At 45.7% G+C, this 22893-nt stretch overlaps 2 protein-coding genes across 7 annotated transcripts in view; one reads left to right on the top strand and one right to left on the bottom strand.

Annotated features, from left to right (window-relative positions):
• Positions 1-20661, bottom strand: part of ACACA (acetyl-CoA carboxylase alpha) — a 266488-nt gene extending 245827 nt beyond the window's left edge. For both annotated transcript variants that reach the window (XM_084750470.1, XM_084750475.1), the window contains exon 1: positions 20250-20661. In XM_084750470.1, coding sequence (XP_084606596.1) covers positions 20250-20305 — 56 coding nt within the window. In that variant the 5' untranslated portion in view covers positions 20306-20661. The remainder of the gene's footprint in view (positions 1-20249) is intronic.
• Positions 20662-20757: 96 nt separating this feature from the next.
• Positions 20758-22893, top strand: part of TADA2A (transcriptional adaptor 2A) — a 46320-nt gene continuing 44184 nt past the window's right edge. For 3 of the 5 annotated variants that reach the window (XM_084750539.1, XM_084750538.1, XM_084750535.1), the window contains exons 1-2: positions 20758-20844; positions 22785-22892. In XM_084750539.1, coding sequence (XP_084606665.1) covers positions 22868-22892 — 25 coding nt within the window. In that variant the 5' untranslated portion in view covers positions 20758-20844; positions 22785-22867. Of the gene's footprint in view, positions 20932-22784; position 22893 lie in introns of all 5 variants that reach the window. The other 2 variants (XM_084750536.1, XM_084750537.1) reach the window with 2 other exon arrangements.

Here is a 22893-nt window from a genome sequence, read left to right as displayed (position 1 = left end):
GAGAGAGATCGCAGAGGAGAAGGGGGCATTCCTGTGTGGACTTTGGGACGTGGACTTCAGTTTGCAGATTGCTCCAGACTCAAACACAAATGCTCGGGTCATCATTCCAGATGACACTCTTATAAAACACATTGACACAACTGCCAGTGAGTCCTCTGCCAATCGCCAAACTTCTGTTGAGAATTCTTTCTTATTAAAATATCACATTTTGTTTTTCTGATTACTAAAGTGCATTCTCAGTATCAGAACTTAAAGAAAATGACTGAAAATGTAAAGGAATAGAATAATGAATAATAAAAATGACATTTAATCTCTCCTCCCACAGGTAACCAGTAACACTGATACTTCTTTTATAGGCATTATAAATATATGCACATATGATAAGAGACATATATTACATAGCATAACACTCTCATTTTTTGTTTTGTTTTGTTTTGTTTTTCGAGACAGGGTTTCTCTGTGTAGCCTTGGCTGTTCTGGACTCACTTTGTAGACCAGGCTGGCCTCGAACTCACAGCAATCTGCCTGCCTCTGCCTCCCAAGTGCTGGGATTAAAGGCGTGTGCCACCACCGCCCAGCCACTCTCATTTTTACCCACTAATATATTACCATCATTTTCCAATTGGCACACTAATTACCCTGTGTTTATTTTCAGTTTTGTTTTTTGTTTTGTTTTTGTTTTTTCAATACAGGGTTTCTATGTGTGTATCCCTAGCTGTCCTGGACTCCCTTTGTAGACCAGGCTGACCTCAAACTCACAGAGATCCACCTGGCTCTGCCTCCCCAGAGTGCTGGGATTACAGGCGTGAGCCACCACACCCAGCTTGTTTTCAGTTTTAAAGGGCTAGCAGTCTTTCTTTCTGAAGGGTTTGTATGACCCCGATACCTTTTGTTTTCTTTTGCTTTGCTAGACAAGGTCCCCAGCAGCTCAGCTAGCTCTGAGTTCACAATGTAGCTGAGGAAGATCTTGAACTTCTGATTTATTTTTCTCTCTCCAGCTCCTAATACTGGGACTGCAAATACACACCACCCTACCTGGATAGTAGCCCAATACAATGTTTTCTCCCCCTCTTACTCTGTGGCCTAGCCTGGTCTGCACTTACTATGAGGGCTGGGCTGTTATGATTCTCCTGCCTCAGCTCCCCAGATGCTGAGACTACAGGCATGAACCGCTTGCTTGGCTTCCCACCACTTTTTGATAGGTCCAAAGATTAAGGCCCACAGTTGCTTGGTGCAAACAAGACAAGTTCACAAAAACCTCCACTGTGAACTTCTGAAGCTATTGCCTAATGACACTGAATACATAGCTGTATTTGTGGGGTGTTAAAAGTACTGCACAGTGGCTCATGCCTCACAATCCCAGCACTCAGCCAGCCGGGGCAGGAAGACTGCCATCAAGTCCTCCAGGCCAGCATGGACTACAGAGTGAGTTCTCTGTCAGCCTTAAGACTCTCTCAAAAAACAAAAAAAACAAACCGAAACAGCCGGGCGGTGGTGGCGCACGCCTTTAATCCCAGCACTCGGGAGGCAGAGGCAGGTGGATCGCTGTGAGTTCGAGGCCAGCCTGGACTACAGAGCAAATTCCAGGACAGTCAGGGCTGTTACACAGGGAAACCCTGTCTCGAAAAACCAAAACCAAACCAAACCAAAACCAAAACAATTCCTTTGAGAGAGAGAGAGTAATGAAATGCTAATAACCGGAAGGCAGGAGCAGGGACTAGTTTGGGGAAGGAGGTCACGGGATAAAAGAGCAAAATTCAAGTATAATACATACATATGAAAAATGTCACTGTGAAACTCATTTTTGTATGCTAAGTAAAAGAACAGAAAATAAAGAAGGCTACTGGAAAGTATTTTTTTTTCCTAAAAAGGGCTATTTTGTTAAATATAAATATAAAATATAAATACAAAAATACAAAGAGCTAAAGAGCTTGCTACTCTTCCAGAGGAGCTGAGTTCGGCTCCTCCCCCCACACCAGGCATCTCATAATCCCCTATGCCTCTAGTTTCCAAGGGGCTGGACACTCTCTCTGGCCCCCCACAGGTACCCACATAAATGCAGCATTTATTCACACAGACCCACACCCACACATACACATAAATTAACAGAAGTTAACCTAAAATATTATCAACATTTAAAATAGCACATTTTATATATACCTTTTGCCATTTCTTCATTTTCAAATTAATTGAAAGTACACATATTGCTTTGCCTTCATGTATGTATGTATATGCACTACGTATGTCTGGTGCCTGAGGCTGTGAGCTGACATGGGGGTGCTGAAAACTGAACTTGGGTCCTCTACAAGAGCCACAAGTGCTCTGCACTGCTGAGCCATCTCGCCAGTCCCCGTTCCTTCATTTTTTTTAGCTATAACTGTGACTGAATCAAAACTGACCAAGCTGGTTATGGTGGCACATGCTTGTAATCCCCCCTATTCGGGTAACTGAGGTAGGACAAATGCCTGTGAGTTTGAAGCCAGCCTGGGCTCCATAATTAGTGTAAAGACTAGCCTGGGCTATAGAGACTTTGAAAAAAAAAAAGTCAAGCTGACGTAGGATTCTGGGTATCTGGAACAAGCACTAATATTCTTCCTTTCCTGCACCCCGAAGTAAAGCAAGGGCGGCCTCAACCTCTCTCTACCCACACTTGTGATTTGGGATGTTCTTTAAACACTACCCAACAGATTCTGACCTAAAGTTTCCCCGGCATTTAGCCTGAGCTATTTTCTAAGAAGAGTTACTTATGACAAGGAGCCATAAGCCCTTTCCTTATTGACGCGCCGTGCCCAGGACAGGCTAAGGGTCTAGGTCCGCCCTCCCCTCCTGCTCACAAAATTCCTTTGCCAAGTTCACACAGTGGCCCTCGTGCTGTCTGAGGGCTTGGTATTCCTCCATCAAGGGTACTTCCTATTCTTGTCCTTGAGGTCCGTAGTGCCCCTATGAATTTGTGTATCTTTATATTGATTTGTACTTCAAATAACGAACATCATGCCTGTAGTAAACACTCAAAGTATGTATTGATGTCCCATCACTGAACGGAGAGTGGAGGGTGGCACTGCTCAGCTCCCCACCCCCAGAAAAGGAAAGGGTTCCCAGGGCCTTGCACGTACTACTCAAGTGCTCTACCACGGCTCGACACCTCCAGCCCTTTTTTACATTTACTTTTTTGAGACACAGTCCAACTTGCCCTGGCTGGTTTTGAACTTGTGATCTTCCTGCCTCTTGCCCCTGAGTAGCTGAGATTATAAACCAGGACACCAGGCGTGGCTGCCTGACTCCTTTTCTACAAACGAATCAGGTAATCTTCATTGTCACATAAAAGCTGTTGCTGTTTTTTTTTTTAACTTAAAAGTTTATTTTTCTTAAAGATTTATTTATTAGGCGTACAGCTTTCTGCCTACATGTACACCCGCCAGCCAGAAGAGGGCACCCAAGGTCATTATAGATAGTTCTGAGCCACCATGTGGGTGCTGGGAATTGAACTCAGGACCTTTGGAAGAGTAGACAGTGCTCTTAACCTCTGAGCCATCTCTCCAGCCCAAGTTTATTTATTTTTTAAATTGTGTGTGTGCAGATGTAGGTAGAGTGCCCACAGAGAACAGAATCACCCGATGCTCCTGGAGTTGGAGTTCCAGAAGGCTGGAATCTGCTTGACATGGATGCTGGGATCCAAACTCAAGTCTTCTGCAGGAGTGTCCCCTTAACCACTGAGCCCTCTCCAGCCTCAAGCCGATATTGGGATTTTACAAAAGGTAAGTCAACTAGGCCTCACCTTGTACTTACTGTAGAAGCCTGAATTTATCTCCCTCGATTTTATTACTATGACTACTACTGCTATTATCACTACCACCACCACCGCTGCTGCTGCTGCTGCTATAACAACACCACCACTACCCCCACCTCCACCACCAACACTTCCACCACCACCATCACCACCACCATCACCACCACCTCCACTACCACCACTACCACCACCACCATTACTTCAAGACTTTGAGAGAGGGTCGCACTATGAAGCTATGGCTAGCCTGGAACTCTCTACCATTATGTAGACCCAGCTGGCCTTGAGTTCATAGAGACTCACCTGCCTCTGCATTCCCAAGAGATGGGATCACATGCATGTGCCAACACACCCAGAAAATTCATCTCTCCATTCATATTCATTTGCTGGTTTTTTTTTGTTGTTGTTATTTCTTATGTGTGCACACACGCATGCGTGTGTGTGCCTGTGTGTGCTGAAGGGAAGACAACCTTGGACATCATCCTTAGGAATGCTATCTGCCTCTTCTGAAACAAAAGTCACACCAGCCTGGAGCTTGCTCATGGGCCAGGCTGGCTGGCTGGGGACTTCCAGAGCTTCTCTTGCCTCTACCTCCCCAGCACTGAGACAAGCTTACACTATCACACCTATTTTTTTTTTAATATTTTTAATTTTAATTTATGTGTGCTGGTATGAGGGTGTCAGATCTTGGAATCACAGACAGTTGTGAGCTGCCATGCGGGTGCTGGGAATTGAACCCGGGTCCTTTGGAAGAGCAGGCACTGCTCAGATTCTCAGGCTGGCAATGTACTGTATGGGCTGTGATCCCTTCCCCACGATCTTGCTTGTGGTCAGGAGACACACAGTCTTACACAGTTGAGGCTGACCTTGAACTTCCTATCTTCTTGAGTCTGCCTCCTGAGCACTGAGATCACGCTGAAGACTGAAGTCCTGTGATCACGCTACCAACCAGCTTGGATCCCAGCTCTGGTTCTGTTTTTGCTTTTCTGTTGGTTTGTTTTTTTTGTTTTTTTTTTTAGGACAGTCCCTCTAGCCAAGGCTAGACTGAATTCGTGTAGGTATGAATTCGTGGATGGCCTACAAGTCATAACTGGTACTCTCCCCCAAGTGCTGGGATTATAGGCAAGAGTTGCCAGACTTGGCTGATTTTATGTTCCTCTCCCAGATTTCTGTATTTTGTAACTTCTCACCCCTCTCCTTCCAATATGTATTGTGAAATTTATTTGTTCCACTTTTTATTTAGTGTGTGTGTGTGTGTGTGTGTGTGTGTGTGTGTGTAAGTGTGTAAGTGTGGGTGCACCTAGAAAAGCCATGAACAGGTGTCAGAATTATGAACTCTGGTCCTCTGGAAAAGTAACAAGTGTTCTTACCTTCTGAGCCATAATCTCTCTACACCTTCCTCCAGCATTTAAAAAAAAAAAAAAGCAGCCAGGGGCTGGAGAGATGGCTCAGCAGTTAAGAGCACTGGCTGCTCTTCCAGAGGTCCCGAGTTCAATTCCCAGAAACCACATGGTGGCTCACAACCATCTATACTGGGATCTGATGCCCTCTTCTGGTGTGCAAGTGTACATGCAGATAGAGCACTCACACATAAAATAAATGAGCATCTTTTTAAAAAGGCAGCTTGCTTGTTTCTTTGTTTGTCCGTTTGTAACAGAGTTTCTCAGTCTGTAGCTCAGGCTGGCCTTGAATCTGTGGCATTCCTCTTGTTTCAGCTTCCCAAGGGCTGGGATTATTTCCAATACATTTTCCATCCTTTTTTTTTCCTTATTCAATAATCCAGCCTGAATTTTAGGAAATTCAGCTTCATCTGGACACTGGAATTTTAGGCCAACCTCACAACCTTCCTTCATTTGGGGCCACTAAGCAACAAGTGCTCTTTTGACTGTAAGTTAGGAACTTGCATTGGACTCCTGTGAATTTGTGCCACCTAGTGGTGAGATGTAGTAACTGCATCCTGAAATTATAGGACGTTCATGGATAAATGCAACAAGGTAAGTGACGGCAAAGGCGAGGTCTGTATTACTGCCCAGTGGGAAAATAATTTCTAACAACCAAAGACTGTTATAATTTAAGTCTTGTTTTCAAAATAACTTAAAATAGAACGGGGGCGGATATGTTCAGAGGTTTAGAGCCTTGGTCCCTCCGGGATGAGATGGTGCCCTCAAGACTTTTCGAGGGTCTTACTCAAGTCAACTCCTCTTGCTGGAAATGAAGAATAAACCGTGCAGGACACAGAATCTTTATCAGCCTCTAGGAGAAGCAAACAGCCTGGTGACAAGACGCTGAGACAGGCGACTCACGAAGCAGGCGTATTGATCGATGATCAGTAGTTCCTTACAGGATGAATACGCCTGAACGCGTCTATGTCCAAGACTACGTCAAGGAGTCATGGGTTTTTAGGATTTATAGATTCAACTTTGCTAGACTGAAAAAAAAGAAAAAGACTCTCCGGGCGGGGCATGGTGGTACAGCCCTTTAATCCCAACACTTGAGAGGCAGAGGTGGGTGGATCTCTGTGAGACCAGGCCAGCCAGGTCTACACGGTGAGTTCCAGGACAACCAGACCTACACTGTGAGACCCTGTCTCAAAAACAAAAGCAAAACAAACAAACAAACAAAAAACCCCCACAAACAAGTGAATAAAAAGAATCTTACTGTGTTGACCAGGCTGGTCTTGAACTCAGAGATTTGCCTGCCTCTACATTCTGGGATAAAAAGTGTGTGTCACTGTGACTGGGCCGCCTCCTCCTCCTCTTTACTTTCGCCTGTGGGATGGTTCAGGGTTTAAAGTTGTCTGCCACCAAGGCCAAGAACCTGAATTCCGTCCTTCTCTGAGAATTACATGGTAGACAGAACCAATTTCTATTTTAAGCTGTCCTCTAAACTCCACAAGCACATGTCACCCGCACAACTTAAGATCTCTAAATACGCCAGGCGGTGACGGCGCACACCTTTAATTCCAGCACTTGGGAGGCAGAGGCAGCCGGATCTTTGTGAGTTCGAGGCCAGCCTGGTCTACAGAGCAAGTTCCAGGACCGCCAGGGCTACCCAGAGAAAGCCTGTCTTGGAAAAACCAAAAAATAAAAATAAATAAATAAAAACCAAGATCTCTAAATATGATTTTTAAGAGATTAATTTTTTTTATTTGTGTACACGTTTGCCTTCATGAGTTTGTGTGGACCATGTATACGCAGGAGGCCCTGGGGGCCAGAAAAGGGCATCAGATACCCTAGAACTGGAGTTAAAGATGGTTGTTAGCCGTTATGTGGGGGCTGGGACCTGAACCCAGGTCCTCTGCAGGCGCAGTAAGAACCTCCTACCCATGCTCCTGTGTCGTTGTCTTATGTGTACTTGCTTTCTTTTCTTTCTTTCTTTCTTTCTTTTGTGCATGCTAGCCTCCAAATAACTATAGTGAAGGGGGGTCCAGAGCTTCTGATCGTCCTATTTCACTTCCAGAGTGGTGTAAGAGCATACGCAGCTACATAGGTGTTAGAGACCATCTTGGCTACATGAGACTCTGTCTCAAAAAACAAAACAAAACAAAACAAGAAAACAAAAACAAAAAACCTTTTTAAAAAATAAATAAAGCTTCAGGATTTGAGGCCCTATGTGGCTTCAAGAGTTTGCCTTAAATTTGTCCTCTATGGCTGGATTTAAAATGTCCTTAATGTTTAGCCTGAAAAGTTCTATGAAATTAAGCATATTTCTTAGGAAAACTTCCACGTCTCCCAGCTTCTATTAAAATTTATTTACTTTTGAGATAAGGTCTTACTATGTAGCCAGGTTGGACTTGAACTCACAGAGATCCACTTGTCTTTGTCTCCCAAATGTTAAGAGTGAAACCGTGTGCTTTTATTCTATTTATTATTTATTCATTCACTAGCTTATTTATTTACTTTGAGACAGGAGCTCTCTATGTAGACCAAGCTGGCCTGGAACTCAGAGAGTCACCTGCCTCTGCCCCCCAAGTACTAGGATTAAAGGCTACCACTTCCTGTGTGCTCTTATATTTAGCGGACATACAACAACTGTACATATTTATTGGGTTTCATGTGACACTTCAATCCATGAATATAATGTACAGTGATTAAATAAAGGTAATTATTTTCATCACCCTAAACTTTATGCTGGAAATATTCAAAACTTCCTCCTCCTCCTTTCTTTCTGGTTTTTCAAGACAGGGTTTCCCTGTATAGTCTTGGCTGTCCTGGGCTCACTTTGTAGCCCAGGCTATCCTTGAACTCATGGGGATCCGTCTGCCTCTGCCTCCTGAGTGCTGGGATTATAGGCGTGTTCACTAAGATGTTAACTGCAGCCATAAGTGCTACAGAAAGTTAGAACTTCTTCCCAACAATGCCGCCATACTCCACTTCCACCCTCTTCCTACCCTTCCAAGCTCAGTTTTAGTCTCCACTTGTGTGTGTGTTTCCCGGCTTCCACTAACTAGAGGAAGGATTCTGAAGGACTCTGCTTTACCAACACATGCGCGGTAAAGTAAGGTGGCTGGGCTGTCGGCATACTCCAACCCTATTCTCTTTCCTTTGCTTTGTGTGGGTAACTTCTGTGTGTTGGTGTTGTTTCTTTTGAGGGTTTCGTGTACTCCAGGCTAGCCTCAAACTCATTATGTAGCTAAGACTGGCTTTGAGCATCTAGCCTTCTACTTTCACCTGGGTGCTAGGACTGTAGCTGTGTGCCACCACATTTGACTCTACTTAATTCTTTGTAAAACTCTATTCATTTATTTAACCGTGTGTGTGTGTTTGAATGCCAGGGCATGCATGAGGAGGCGAGAGAATAAACGGAAGCAGTCTGTGTTCTCTCCTTCCACCACGGTGCGTCCCAGGAATCAAATCTAGGCCACCAGGCTTTACCCGCCTTTACCCACTGAGCCACCTGGCTGGCCCTGTGTCAATTCTTTTATGTCAGAACAAGAGGAAAAACAAAACCAAACCAAGTCCTCAACTTCTAGGACCTGTCATGGTCATACTGTGAGATGAAAGCAGCTAAGCAACACCCGGGGGTTCAATTTTGAAATGATTTAGGTAGAGTCCTTTGTCCTAGATTTCTCTGAAGACACCACCATGTTGAAAAGAACGCGAGATGCAGCGATATCTACACCTCGGGGATTGTGTCCATGTAGAAAGCAAAGGAGAACGAGTTGTTATGATTCAAGCTGTTTGGTAGGCAAACGCATGTTGATCACGTGGACACAGGCCTCCAGACCTCCAGGGAACAGCACGCACAATGAGCTCTCATCTCCAAACGACAAAAGCACCAACCACACCGGGGTACACAATAGAGCACCTTTGCCCAAACAGTGAAAACGAACTTTGGCAAAAAAAAAAAAAAAAAAAAAAAAAAAAAAAAAACTATGTACTCTGCCACAGCAACAGCAAAGTCAGAGAAGTCTGTCTGGGAGCCTCCCCTGCTGCAGTGTCGCTTTTATCACCCCAAGAGCTTTCTCCCAAGCTCCGGGGGACTCTGAACCTGCCTTTTATCTATGCTTCAGGGAAATCTTTTCACTCCAATGGGTCCTTTCTTCCTGGTGGGTTACCTTTAAGCCTTTAATATCTATAGATTCGATGCATACTATATAGGAATAAAGGGCTTTGCCTTCCCCCTAAGGAAATGTCAGGGAAGCAAGCAGGTTAACGTGAACTCCAACTGCGCCTGCACCTGCTGCCATTACCTTCTCTGGTCGTCTTTTCTACAAGGTTCTCGATGTCACAAACACAGTGAGCTTTCAAAGTGCAAATCTGACAGCATTGCTTTCCAGCAGAAAACTACTCAGTAGCCGTCTTTCGCATATTAGCTCAACGGCTATCGCTCACATAAATTAGGCAGCTGTGGTGGCAGGTGCTTGTCACCCCAGCACTTAAAAATTTGACCAGCCTGGACTACAGAGCAAGTTCCAGGACAGCCAGAGCTGTTACACAGAGAAACCCTGTCTCGAAACAAACAAACAAACAAACAAACAAACAAACATATTGAAGCCAGGCAGGAGGTGGTGGTCCATGCCTTTGATCCCAGCACTTGGGAAGCAGAGGTAAGAAGGTCTCTGAGTTCTGGGTTCAAGGCCAGCCTCTTTTACAGAGCGAGTTCCAGAACAGCCAAGAAACCCTGTCTGGAAAAACCAACCAACCAAAGAAACAAACAAATGAAAGAAAGAAAAAAGAAAAGCAAAAAAAAAAAAAAGTTTGAAGTCAGCTTATCACACACACACCCCTTTTTTTTCAGACAGTGTCTCTCTACGTGGCCCTGGCTGTCCTAGAACTCACTATGTAGACCAGATTGGCCTTGAACTCAAAGAGATCTACCTGACGCTGCCTCTTAGAGCCAGGCTAATAATTGTTTCTTCCTTAGGTGGGGGCAGTTTGAGGCAGGGTCACTCCATGTACCCTTGGATGTCCTTGAACTCATTATGTAGACCGAGCTAGCCTCAGCTCACAGAGCTATGCCCATCTCTGCCTCCCATGTGCTGGGACAGGAAGGGCTACACAGAGAACACCCCTCCCCCCAAAGTTTCTCTCTGGATACGCTCTGAATATACTATGGGTTTCTCAGAGTCATTCTGCGTCCTAAACTAAGTTTTACTATCTCTGCTTGCTGCACAAAGCAGTGGTCAGCATCTAGCCAAGAAGCTTGCCTCTTCACCATGCTGCTGGCTTGCACTTCCATGCATCGGTCTCTGCGCCACTGACATGGGAGTAATGCCACCTCCTTGAAGGGATTTCCTAGGACTAAAATGAAAGGGAAACAATATATACAGAAAACCTTAAACAACAGCTATTTTGGTACTTTGCTATGTCATTTTGAAGAGTGTGTTTATGCGTACATGATTAAAGAATAGAGAGCTGCAGAGAAAAATGTTCTTGACGTGATTATAGATACTAGAAAATTAATAAAATGAGCAGAGACACAGTAGAAAACAAAATGTGTTGGCTGTGTAAAAATACCCAATTACAGTCATTTGTATAAGCAGTTTAACATTCAAGGCCTAATTACCATGCAGCACCATAACAATTACACATGTCATTAGGTATGCATCGGGTTAACCTTTTTTTGAGCTCCTTCCGTTTGATTACTGTAGTAAAGCACCAGCCATACTCAAAGCGCAGTCTCCAGCTAATTATTCCTGATACACAAGCCTGCTCGACACTCACGGTCATGAAATGCAACAGATCCCGAACTCATTTCCACTTGAGCCTATTGTGAGCATCCTAGTGCAACTACTATACTTGTCCCATGACCTGTGAGATAACACTCTCAACTTTGTGTTAAGTGGTGACAAAGAAACTCTGTTATGTATCCCTTGTGCTAGAAACCTACTGGTTTCCAGGAAATAGGAGTCATTGATTCAAATAATAGAAAAATCCTAGTGTTCAACGATGCACAACAGGCCCCAGAACAACTTTTTTTTTTCAGAGACAGAGTTTCTCTGTAGAGCTCTGGCTATCCTGGAACTCGCTCTATAGACCAGGTTGGCCTTGAACTCACAGACATCTGCCTGCCTCTGCCTCTCAAGTGCTGGGATTAAGGGTGTGCACCACTACCACTCTGTTAATAACTTTATCTTTTAATATTTTAAATTATGTGTGTGAGTGTCTATGTGTGTGCACACACAGTTGTATCCCACATGTGAGTGCAGTGCTCACAGAGACCAGAAGAGGGCAAACGATCCTCCTGGAATTGGATAGACGGTTGTGTGCTAGCAAGTGGGCCAGGTACTCTGAAGAACAGGCAATGTTCTTAACCACAGAGTTATCTCTCCAGCCCCAGCGTCCTGGTCTTATGTACAGCTGGGCTAGAATTTAAGAGCTTTGTGCACTCTAGGCAAGCACTGTGCTGAATGAGCTATACTCCCACTTGATCACTGTTTGAATTAGGTAGTATTTTCCCTTTATATATAAGGAAGAAAAAAGTCACAGGAAAGTAGTAATCTGCTGAAGTAATTCTTCCTCCTCCTCCTCCTCTTCCTCCTCCTCCTCTTCTTCCTCCTCCTCCTCCTTCTTGAGACAGGTTCTCATTCTAATGCCTAGGCTTGCTTAGAACTAGAAGCAATCCTCTGACTTCAGCTTCTAGAAGCTCTCAGCCAGCATGCCCAGCCTTAACTCAGTTAGATTATTTTTAACACTTTTTTCCCCTGGTTTTTCAAGACAGGGTCTCTCTGTGTAGCCTTAGCTGTCCTGGACTCACTTTGTAGACCAGGCTGGCCTCGAACTCACAGAGATCTACCTGCCTCTGCCTTCTGAGTGCTGGGATTAAAGGTGTGCACCACCATGCCCAGCCACACATTTATTTATTTTAAAGATTAATTTATTATGTATACAGTGTTCTGCCTGCATGTAACACCTGCAGGGCAGAAGAGGCACTAGATCTCATTATAAGTGATTGTGAGCCACCACGTGGGTGCTGGGAATTGAACTCAGGACCTCTGGAAGAGCAGCCAGTGCTCTTAACTGCTGAGCCATCTCTCCAGCCCTCCCAATATTTATTTTTAATTAAAAAATTTTATTTTTGTATGTGTGTATGCATATGACATATAATGCATGTGAAGTCAGAGGACAACTTGCAGGGACTGGATCTCTTTCTACCCTTTGAGTTCCAAAGCAGCAAGCACTTTTTCTATTAATTTATTCATATTACATCTTAATGGTTATCCCATCCCTTGTATCCTCTCATTCCTCCCTCCCTCCCATTTTCCCCTTACTCCCCTCCCCTATGACTGTGACTGAGGGGGACTTCCTCCCCCTGTATATGTTCATAGGGTATCAAGTCTCTTCTTGGTAGCCTGCTATCCTTCCTCTGAGTGCCACCAGGCCTCCCCATCCAGGGGACATGGTCAAATATTGGGCACCAGAGTTCCTGTGAAAGTCAGACCCCACTTTCCACTGAACTGAGGAGAATGTCCTGCAGTAAGCACTTTTATCTGCTGAACCATCTTGCTGACCTGAATTATATTTATTTATTTATTTTTGGTGGTTTTGAGACAGGGTTTCTCTGTGTAGTCCTGGCTGTCCTGGACTTACTTTGTAGACCAGGCTGGCCTCGAACTCACAGCGATCTGCCTGCCTCTGTCTCCTGAGTGCTGGGATTAAAGGTGTGTGCCACCACCGCCCGGCCCCCTGACTTATTTTTCATTTTAATTTCATTGCTGTTGTGTATATGGGCACACATGTGTCACCATACACGTGTGGTGGTCAGAAGATAACTTTTAGGAATTTATTCTCTTCTTCCACCATAAGGTTTGGAGATCAAATTCAGATGTCAGGTTTACATGGCTTCTATGATAGAGTTATCCCACCGGCTCTTCTGAACCTTGCCAAATTCTTAGCAGTGGTAAAAGGCAGAGAGATAGAAATCAAATTCAGGAAAATGTCAAAGTCATTCTCTCAAAATTATATTAAAAAGCCAGCATGGTGTTGCATTCCTTTAATCTCAGCAGAGGCAGACAGATCTCTGTGAGATCGAGGCCAGCTAGGTCTACAAAACTAGTTCCAGGACAGCCAGGGCTGTTATACAGAGAAGCCATGTCTTGAAAAACAAACATTTTAAAAATAATTATATTAAATCAGGCCAGCTTTCTTATATATATCAAACATTCACTGCCCATTCATTTACTGGTTGCATAAGAGCACAGACTATTTGTCATCAGACAAATATCTAGGGAGCCTGCTTTGACAGTCAGCAGGTGGAGGCCCTGTGCATGGAGGAAGCCCTGTGCATCAGGAGGAGGCCCTGCGCATCAGGAGGAGGCCCTGCGCATCAGGAGGAGGCCCTGCGCATCAGGAGGAGGCCCTGCGCATCAGGAGGAGGCCCTGCGCATCAGGAGGAGGCCCTGTGCATCAGGAGGAGGCCCTGTGTATCAGGAGGAAAGCTATGCAGCCAAGGGGCTGAGTAGGCAGACTTCACTTTTCTGAATATGAGGTCCTAGAACACTTCCACCTGAGCCAACCTTTTAGATTCTATGCAAAGCCTGGTTGAGTCATGAGGCAGCTATCCTGTACACTGCGAGGAGGAGAAAGATGTCAGTCAGGGGGAAAAAGAAGCAAGTGTAAAGGGAAACGCTGGCCTGGATATGTCAGAGATTTAATTACTATGACATTATGGAAGTTTCAATAACTGAGACTAGATTCATCTTAACAAAAGCAGATTTAAAAAAATATTTATTTATTAATTTTATGTATATGAGCACCCTATTTGCACATACACCTGCAGGCCAGAAGAGGGCATTATAGATGGTTGTGAGCCACCATGTGGTTGCCGGGAATTGAACTCAGGACCTCCGGAAGAGCAGACAGTGCTCTTAACCTCTGAGCCATCTCTCCAACCCTTGTTTTATTTCTTGTAACTAGCATTCCAAAGTACCTTTTACTTGTGGGATATTATTTTACATTTTTATTCTTTCACTTATAGATGGGGTTTCAAGGTTTCACGTAGCCCAGGTTGGCCTCAAACTTGCTATGTAGCTGAGGATGACCTCAAACTCACCCTGCCTCTACCTCCTAGCTGCCGGCATGACAGGTAGGTGCTACACGCCTAGTGTAGGTGATGCTGGGGCTGGAGTCCCGGGGTTTGTTCATAACCCTCCTCCAGCTGAACTACAGCCCTGTCCTGGAATCCCGGAGTTTGTTCATAGCCCTCCTCCAGCTGAACTACAGCCCTGTCCTGGAATCCCGGGGTTTGTTCATAACCCTCCTCCAGCTGAACTACAGCCCTGTCCCTAGGTTTTGTTTTTGAGATAAGGTCTCATGGAGCCCAGGCTACCCTTAACTCACAACCCTGTTGCCTCCATGTCCCAAGTTCAAAGACTACAGGTATGTGCCACTGTGCCTCACAGTCTTCCTGCCCTGTGTCCCAAGTGTTGAGAACACAGGCACACACCACCATGCCTGATCACAGACCTGCTTTGTTCGTTTGTTTTTCAAGATAGGGTTTCTCTGTGTAGCCCTGGCTGTCCTGGAACTCTCTTTGTAGACCAGGCTGGCCTCGAACTCACAGAGATCTGCCTGCCTCTGCCTCCCGAGTGCCGTGATTAAAGGCGTGCGCCACCACACCCGGCACAGATCGGCTTTTACTTCCGGCTGTGTTAACTGAATGACTTGGGACAAGCGAATCTCGTTTTCCCTTACCGTAAAGTGGAATTCAGTAAGACGCTTTAACAGCATTTTTTCCCCCTCTTCTTCTTGACCTCTTTCATCGTTAGAACTCAGCGTACTGATGCGTAAACCGACCAGGCTGGCTATCGTGTAGAGACTTGGATACTAAAGGCCCTTTCATCCCTTCTCTGCAGGCTGCTGGCAGTAGGGGCAGACCAAGTCCTAGAAGATGTGTAGGAACCTTCTGTGAGGAAAGGGTTAATTCTCTAACTCCTCTTCTTTTCCAGGCTACATGCTTCATTGACTTAGGGGCCAATCATGGTAGCATCTGGTCAGTTAAGACAGGTACCTCATTGAAAATAGCGTGTCTCAGTTGCTGTCCCCGCCCCAGAATCTGAGGATGAAAAGGACAGTCTCTGGCTGACAGCGTGGACACCTGCTCTAATTCTCCAACTCTTGGCACTAATGTAGCAACAGAGAGAGGACCATGGGGCGGGGGACAGAGGAGGAAACCAATGCTCCAAGTGAGGGGGGCGTTTGAGGCAGGGGCAGGCCAGCAGGCTCCCGAAGGCAGGCCTCCTGTGAAAGACACCCCTGGTGTGCAAGTGGCCAACACTATCCTTGAGGCTCGGGCCTTTTGCAAGCCAAGCTGCTCTTCTTTCCATGAATTGTATCACAGAAAAGCACTTTGACCCCAGTGATTAGAAAAGGGGTCTGATGCAGGTCCTAAATCCTCCACCTCTTTCTACAGATGGAGTATTTTTTGGTTTTTTAAGACAGGGTTTCTCCATTTAGCCTTGGCGGTCCTGGACTCGCTTTGTAGACCAGGCTGGCCTCAAACTCATAGCGACCCACTTGCCTCTGACTCCCAAGTGCTGGGATTAAAAATGTCCACCACCCCTCCCGGCTCATAGCTAGACTTTTTGACACTTGCTTTTTTTTTTTAAACTTGTTTTTATATGTGCATTGGTATTTTGCTTGCATGTATGTCTGTGTGAGAGATCCTGTATGAAGTTACAAACAGTTGTGAACTGCCAGGGGGTGTGCTGGGAACTGAACCCGGTCTTCTGGGAGAGCAGCCCGTGCTCTGAGCCCCGAGACTTGCTTGTTAAAACTATACTTGCACGCCCACTACCAATAGGCATCTCGGTCAGGCGGGAAATACGGGAAACTAGATGAGGGGACGCTTATGGAGTCTTTTAACATTTAGGATATGGAAAGCAAGTAAGAGAGACAGTGGGATGGCACACGGCCACGAGCTCAGGCTGGGCCAGCGAGATCACCAGACTGAGGCTAGCCTAAGCTACATGGTGAATTCCAGGCCACTTAACAAGAAGAAGGGAAAGCCGCACAGACATAATAGGGTATTATTTTCACAAGACGGAGGTTCAGAACGTGTACTTTCCACCTCAACCGTAGCAGCTCCATGGATGGGGAGAAATTGAGGAAATATTTTGTTCTCAACCAATGCAATCAAGTTAATAGCGCCTGGCATCAAGAAATTATTTCCCTTGTTAGGCTCCTAGTTTGAAAGCTGGCTCTTTACTTAGTGAAGAATGTGCTGAGCCTGTCCTGGAGGCTAAGCTTTAAAAAACAATGGTCTCGCAAAAAACAAAACAAAACAAACAAAAATAAATAAATAAAAACAATGGTCAGTAAAACATGTAAACTTTATTTCCAGATTTCACTATAAAGATGGTGAGCTGAGGAGGGGGGAGCAAAGCTAACTGCAGGGCATGCTGGGAACTCAGTTATGAAGGGTCAGGAGACGAGTCTGGAGAAGTGATGGCCAGGGTGAAGTAAAGCCCTACCTTGGCAAAGGTAGCAGGGAGTTAAGTGTGCACATGAGGGCGGTAGGTCCTTCCATGTGGCTGGGCGATCCACCATGAGGTGATGATGAACACAGAAGCCAGCTGTGGCCTAAGTGCAGCTCAGTGACACGGATGCTTGCCTTGAGTTCGATCCAAAGCAACAAAACATAACGCCAAAAAAGTAAAGCCCAGAGGGGCCTTCTACAAGGATTGGCGTATAATTTATTGTACAAAACCAGAGGCAGCTTAGTGAACCAAAGGAGTATTAATACTTAGGTAACAACAATAGAAACAAACCAGGAACCATCTGGTCAATTCAGGGATCATGGTCACTCTACCTATAAGTCATGCTCATTCAATAAAAGTATAGAGTATGTGTCTTTTATTATTTTTGTTGTTGTTGTTTGGTTTTGTTTGTTTGGTTGGTTTTGAGACAGGGTTTCTCTGTGTAGACTTGGCTGTCCTGGACTCGCTTTGTAGACCAGGCTGGCCTCGAACTCCCAAAGATCCACCTGCCTCTGCCTCACAAGTGCTGGGATTAAAGGCGTGCACCACCGTGCCCAGCTTCTATTTTATTTTTATTAAATTTAGATTAATTTTATGTGTATACGTGTTTTGCCTGCCTGTATGTGTGTCACTTCCATGCCTGGTCAGAAGGCACTGGGTCCCTCAAACTGGGAGTTACATGTGCTTTTGAGCTAACATTTGGGCCCTGGAAATCAAACCTCTGTAAGAACAGTCAATGCTCTTAACTACTTGAGCCAGCTCTCCATCTTTTTAAGACACACACACACACACAAAACACACACACACACAGTAACTTTATCTGTGCCTCTTGCCTTTTTGCTTGTTTTTTGAGACAGGAACCACCCTCTGCAACTGTTGACTATGATACAGACCGTGCTGGCCTCAACTTGCAGCAATCCCCCTGCCACTGACCCCTAAGTGCCAGGATTCAAGGTGTGTCTCATTACATCTGGCCATACCTTGGTCTTTATTCACTTTCACCAGTATCTGCTGGTTCTACCTTTCTGGGTGCTGAGGTTACAAAGAAAAAAAGGATGGTCTGTTCTCAAGCTGAGAGAAGCACAAAGAAACAATTATACTCGGTACACAATTTGAGCCCTGAGCTCCCCGCTGAGCAGCAGACTCTGCTATTGTCATTTTTGGTTAGTACGCAAAACGCAGATCCCAGACAACGCTTAGTTTCTCCTCTGAGGAGTCTGTTTTCCGTAAAATCTCCCTTTCTCTTCTGATGGGCTTGCGATACCACTAACACTACACTGCTCAAGGAAGAAGTGAAGGACAGTACTGCCTCCATCATTGACAGCCTTCCTTTCAGTGAAAATTTTATTTGTTATATTTTGGAGGGGTGTGTGTGTGTGTGTGTGTGTGTGTGTGTGTGTGTGTGTGTGTGTGTGTGTTCGTGTATATGTTTGCTTTTCCTCAATTGCTGCCCACCTTCTTTTTTTCAGCCAGGGTCTCTCCTGAAAGTCATCAATTTTGGCTAGGCTGGCCGACCAATGAGCTCCAGGAACGTGCCTGTCTCAACTTTCTCCGCCGCTGGGGTTATTAGTGAGTGGACTACTGGTGCTAGTGGTCTCAACTCGGGTCTATGTGTTTGTGCAGCAGACACTTCATTGACTGAGGCGCCCCCCACCCCCACCCCCCGCAAGCCCTTTCATTCTGTTTTTTTCCGAGATAGTATCTCTCAATGGGCCTGAAGCTCATTGATTTAGCTAGACTGGATGGCCAGCAAGCCCCAGGGGTCTTCCTGTCTCCTTCACAGTGCTGGGGCTGCAGGACATGAGTCACCTTACCTTGTTTAGGGTACTGAGGACCAAACTCAAACACTTCGCAGATTGAGCCATCCTGCCAGCCCTTGAAGACTTAATTCTTAGTGCACTAATTTTTAAGTTAGCCTACACATAATGGGTTGCATTATGTCCTATCATCATACTTTGTTGTACTCCCTTGGATACATTTTAATTAATTAAATTTAATTTTCATCCCGTTTGGGCATTTTAATTTATCCATTTCTTTTCTTTAATTTTTTTTATTTTAGTTTTTAAAATTTTTTTTTAATTTTTTGGTTTATTGAGACAGTTTTACTGTGTTGCCTTGACTGTCCTGGAACTCACTCTGTAAACCAGGTTGGCCTTGAACTCACAGAGATCCTTCAGAATGCTGGGATTAAAGGCATGCCCCACCACCAGTCAGCTTATCTTTTTTTTTTTTTTTTTTTTGAGTTAGGGACTTATATATCATCCTGGTCTAGAATTTTCTGTGCTGCCCGGGTTGGCCTGCTCTGGGCTAGGATTATAGGCATGAGCCACTATCTTTTCTTAAATACATTGATTTCAACCCTTCATGGAATTCTATCACATCCCAGTGAAACCCAAAATCCAAGCAAAGTTTACCAGCTGATACATGACCTTGGTCCTGGCTGTGTTTTCCACCATATTTCCTTAATGGGGCCTGTTTCAGCCACTCTGACTTCCTTGCTTCTTCTCCGTGCCAATCAAATCCACGTACCAGAGCCACTGTACTTGCTGTTTCTCATCTCCACTTAGTTTCTGCTGCTCATTAAATTATCAAATTTCTGCTGCTTGTGTGCTGTGTCTGCTAAGAGGCCGTCCTCCCTATCCTAACTAAAAGAAAACCCCTGTATCGCGGTTATCCCTTCATCCTGATTTATATCCCATAATACCACTGTATGGGACGTCTTTTAATATTTATTATTTATTCATATGTAATATACTTTGTTTTTTATTATGTATTTCTATAACACACGAACCGTATGAGCAAGGGACTATGCTTTGCTCACTACCACATTCTTAGCACTTAGAACGGTGGCTACCCACTGCTTGGTGTGCCTTTGTCAAATGAATGGATTTGGAGAGTCAGTAAATATAAAGTACCCTATAATAACGCAAAGTGTTTACTTAACGTGGTGGAGATGACTTTCACATGTGAATTTATAAATGGTTTTTCTTTTCTACTTTTTTTTTCCTTTTTTTTGGAGGGAAAGGGGCAGATCTCTCTCTGTAGTCCAGACTGACCTCAAACTCATGGCAATTGTGTTGCAGTCTCCTAAGTGTGTGGCCATCACAGATATAAGCCACTGACTAAATCCAGCTGTGAGTTGTTGTTCTTTTTTTTTTTTAAACGACAATCTTATATTACCTGTGAACAAATTAAAAAAAAAAAAAAAACGAACAAAGATGCCACGCAGGCAGATAGCATATACGTGAATTCCAACAGAAGCTGGGCAAATGTATAAGACAAATGCTATTCTACGTAGATATACAACATAATAGTTAAGATCAACCCAACGCTTGGTAGCATTGAGATTCTAAGTTATATTATGTATTCCAGCGCCTAGATTTCCTCAGCTGGACCATGGGGGCAGTAACAAAGTTGTTTTAGGCGAGCCCGTACGTGTAACCCGCTTTGTTCAATGCCTGGCATGCAGTGAGGAAGGACTCCACAGATGGAAGCTCTTACAAGAATCTATACTAGTAGTAATAAGAGATTTTGGGGGGGACATACCTAGCCCTCAAGATTGACATCAGAGTGGACCACCACATCATCTTCCAAGTGGGCATCTGAAGCCCAGAGAGGGGATGGATCTTTCCAAAGAAGGCAATGTCGACGTCCCAGAAGCATCGGAATGAAAAAGACCCTCTTCACCCCTCAAGCCATTCAGTCAAGGTAATCCATGAGTGGCACTGCGCGGCCCGGGCTCGCCATCCTCCGGCCCAGTGCCTGGGCAGCCTCAGTTTCCTCGCTTGCAACAGAACTGGAGCGGAACTGTAATGAGAAAATCCAGGCTGAACAAGCCGGAGCCACCTTAGGCCACGGCACCGGGATGCCTGTGGCGGCGAGGACAGAGACAACAGGTCAGACTCCCCGCCCCACCGAGCAGCGGCAAGGTACCACACTCCCCATCCCGGGGCAGCACCAACGGGACCCGCCCGCGGCGGCCAGAGTGGAGGCGGGGCAGACGAGGCGTGCTCGCTACTGCGCAACACGGGGCCGCGCACGTGATTCGGGGCCGCGCACGCAGGCCTAGCGCGCACGCAGAGAGCCCGTACGGCGCGCGCCGCGGGAGGTTCTTGGGCGCGGAGGTGCTAGACGTGGCGAGGTGAGGCGCGGGACCGGGCGACGGGAGCGGAGGCACGCGGGGTCACGAGGTGCGGGCCGCCGCTGCCGTGACCACGCGGCGGGAGAGGTTGGTGCGGCCGGGGGAGTCCCGAGCCCGTTCCCCACGCGGCGGGCGGTGCGGAACCTCTGTGTGCTCGGCTGTGCGTTGGAGCGCGGCCCCGGCCCACCTGACCCGCGGAACCCCCACGTGGGTCTCCGCAAACCAGTGTTTAGCACCGTTTTGTAGCTGAGGCCGGGGTGCAGTGACTTGCCCAAGATCATGCAGCTATAAGGGGTGCCAGATGCACAACACCCAAGCCCGCGACTCCCGTCTGCCCCTCACGGGGACCTGCCCTTCATTCTATTCCCTGCTCCCCCTCATAATTTGAATTGTAGCTCATCTCTCAAGGATGTTATTGTCGCTGCGTGGTTTGGTTTGTTTGTTTGTTTGTTTTTGAGACAGGGTTCTCTGTGTATCCCTGGCTGTCCTGGACTCGCTTTGTCGACCATGCTGGCTGGCCTTGGCCTCGAACTCACAGAGATCCCCCTGCCTCCGCCTCCTCCCGAGTGCTGGGATTAAAGGCGTGCACCACCACGCCCGACACGTGGTCTTTGAAGAAAAAAAGAGAGGAAGAAAGATTTTGCATTGTGCAGCATTGTGTTTTGTGACGTGAAGTGTTTGTCAGAGCGTATTCTAGCATCCTTGACACAGTGGAAGCTTCTATTGATAGGGCCCTGCTGTTCACCAGCTGTAAAAACATTGTGCAGATACCCCAGGCTTGAGCACTTCCTTTCCTGGGGGCGGAGGCAGCCTGTGTCAGGAGATTGTTTGGATTCCAAAATATATTCCACGTGCTGTGATACCATTCAGTACCTATTGTTTTACTCTTGGGTGTATAATATGCCTTCCTTAAATTCATTTTTTAGGCCATGTATCTCAAGCCAACTTTGAGCTTAACGTAGCCAAGAATTTCCTTGAACTCCTGATTCTCCTGCCTCTGCCCCTGGGAGTGCTGGGTTTACTTGCATATTTGGTGCTGGAGTTTGAATGTAAGGCATTCATGCTAAACACCCTGTAGCTGAGCTACCGGGCCCCCAACATTCATTCTTCTTCAAAGACCCAGTTTTCTTGGAAGTATGCAGAGGAAAAACCCCCACCCAAAAAAGCAGCCCCCCCAAAATATTGGCCCTTAGTCTTATTAGCTAAGCATCAGTCCTCAAGCTAAAGTGAAAACAATTATTTCAAAAGAAATTTAAGGTAAATTAGCCTTTTATAGAACTAACATTTATTTGTCCAAATTGACGTGTGCTTTGCTTTAGTTTTTTTTGCTTGTTTGTTTGTTTTTTGAGACAGAATTTCTCTGTGTAGCTCTGGCTGTCCTGGAACTCACTCTGTAAATCAGACTGGCCTCCATCTCAGAGATCTACCTGCCTCTGCTTCCTGAGTGCTGGGATTAACTGTGTGTCTGACCACTGCCTGACTTGTTTTGTCTTTTGAGACAAGGTCTCAAGCAGTCCAAAATAACCCGGGGTGACTTTGAAATCCTCCTGTTTCTACTCCCCTCTTAAAGGAGTAAATTACTGAACAGTATATGTTGTGTAGGATTCCTTGGTTTCCAATAATAAAATTCAAATTTATTTTTTTGAGACAGGGTCACACTATGTAGCCCTGGCTGGTCCAGAGCTAACTGTGGACCAGGCTAGTCTTGAACTTGAACTCACAGAGACTTACTTTTCTTCTGCCTCCGGGGTACTGAGATTAAAAGGTGTAAACCACCACACCAGCAAGTTCCAGATTTTGTACGGAAGATGTCCTTTACTTTGTGTGAACTAGGAGGTCTGAGCGTTGGCGAGGGGCAGCCCCACCGTTGCCGTGTCAGTTTACCAGAATAGACCTCTGAACGCTTTTCTGATCCGTCTGGCTCTTCTCTTTGTTCACAGGGGCTCGTTATATCTTTGGCCACCTCCGAAGTCTCGAGGAAGCTCCGTATCAAAGAAGATCAAACAGCAGTCTCCGTCAGAGAATGGACCGCCTGGGTTCCTTTAGCAG

The sequence above is a fragment of the Acomys minous genome, assembly GCF_964271855.1.
Source record: "Acomys minous genome assembly, chromosome: 12".
Lineage (NCBI taxonomy): Eukaryota > Metazoa > Chordata > Mammalia > Rodentia > Muridae > Acomys > Acomys minous.
Note: the sequence above shows the minus strand (reverse complement) of the source record. Positions and strands in the feature narration are given on the sequence as shown.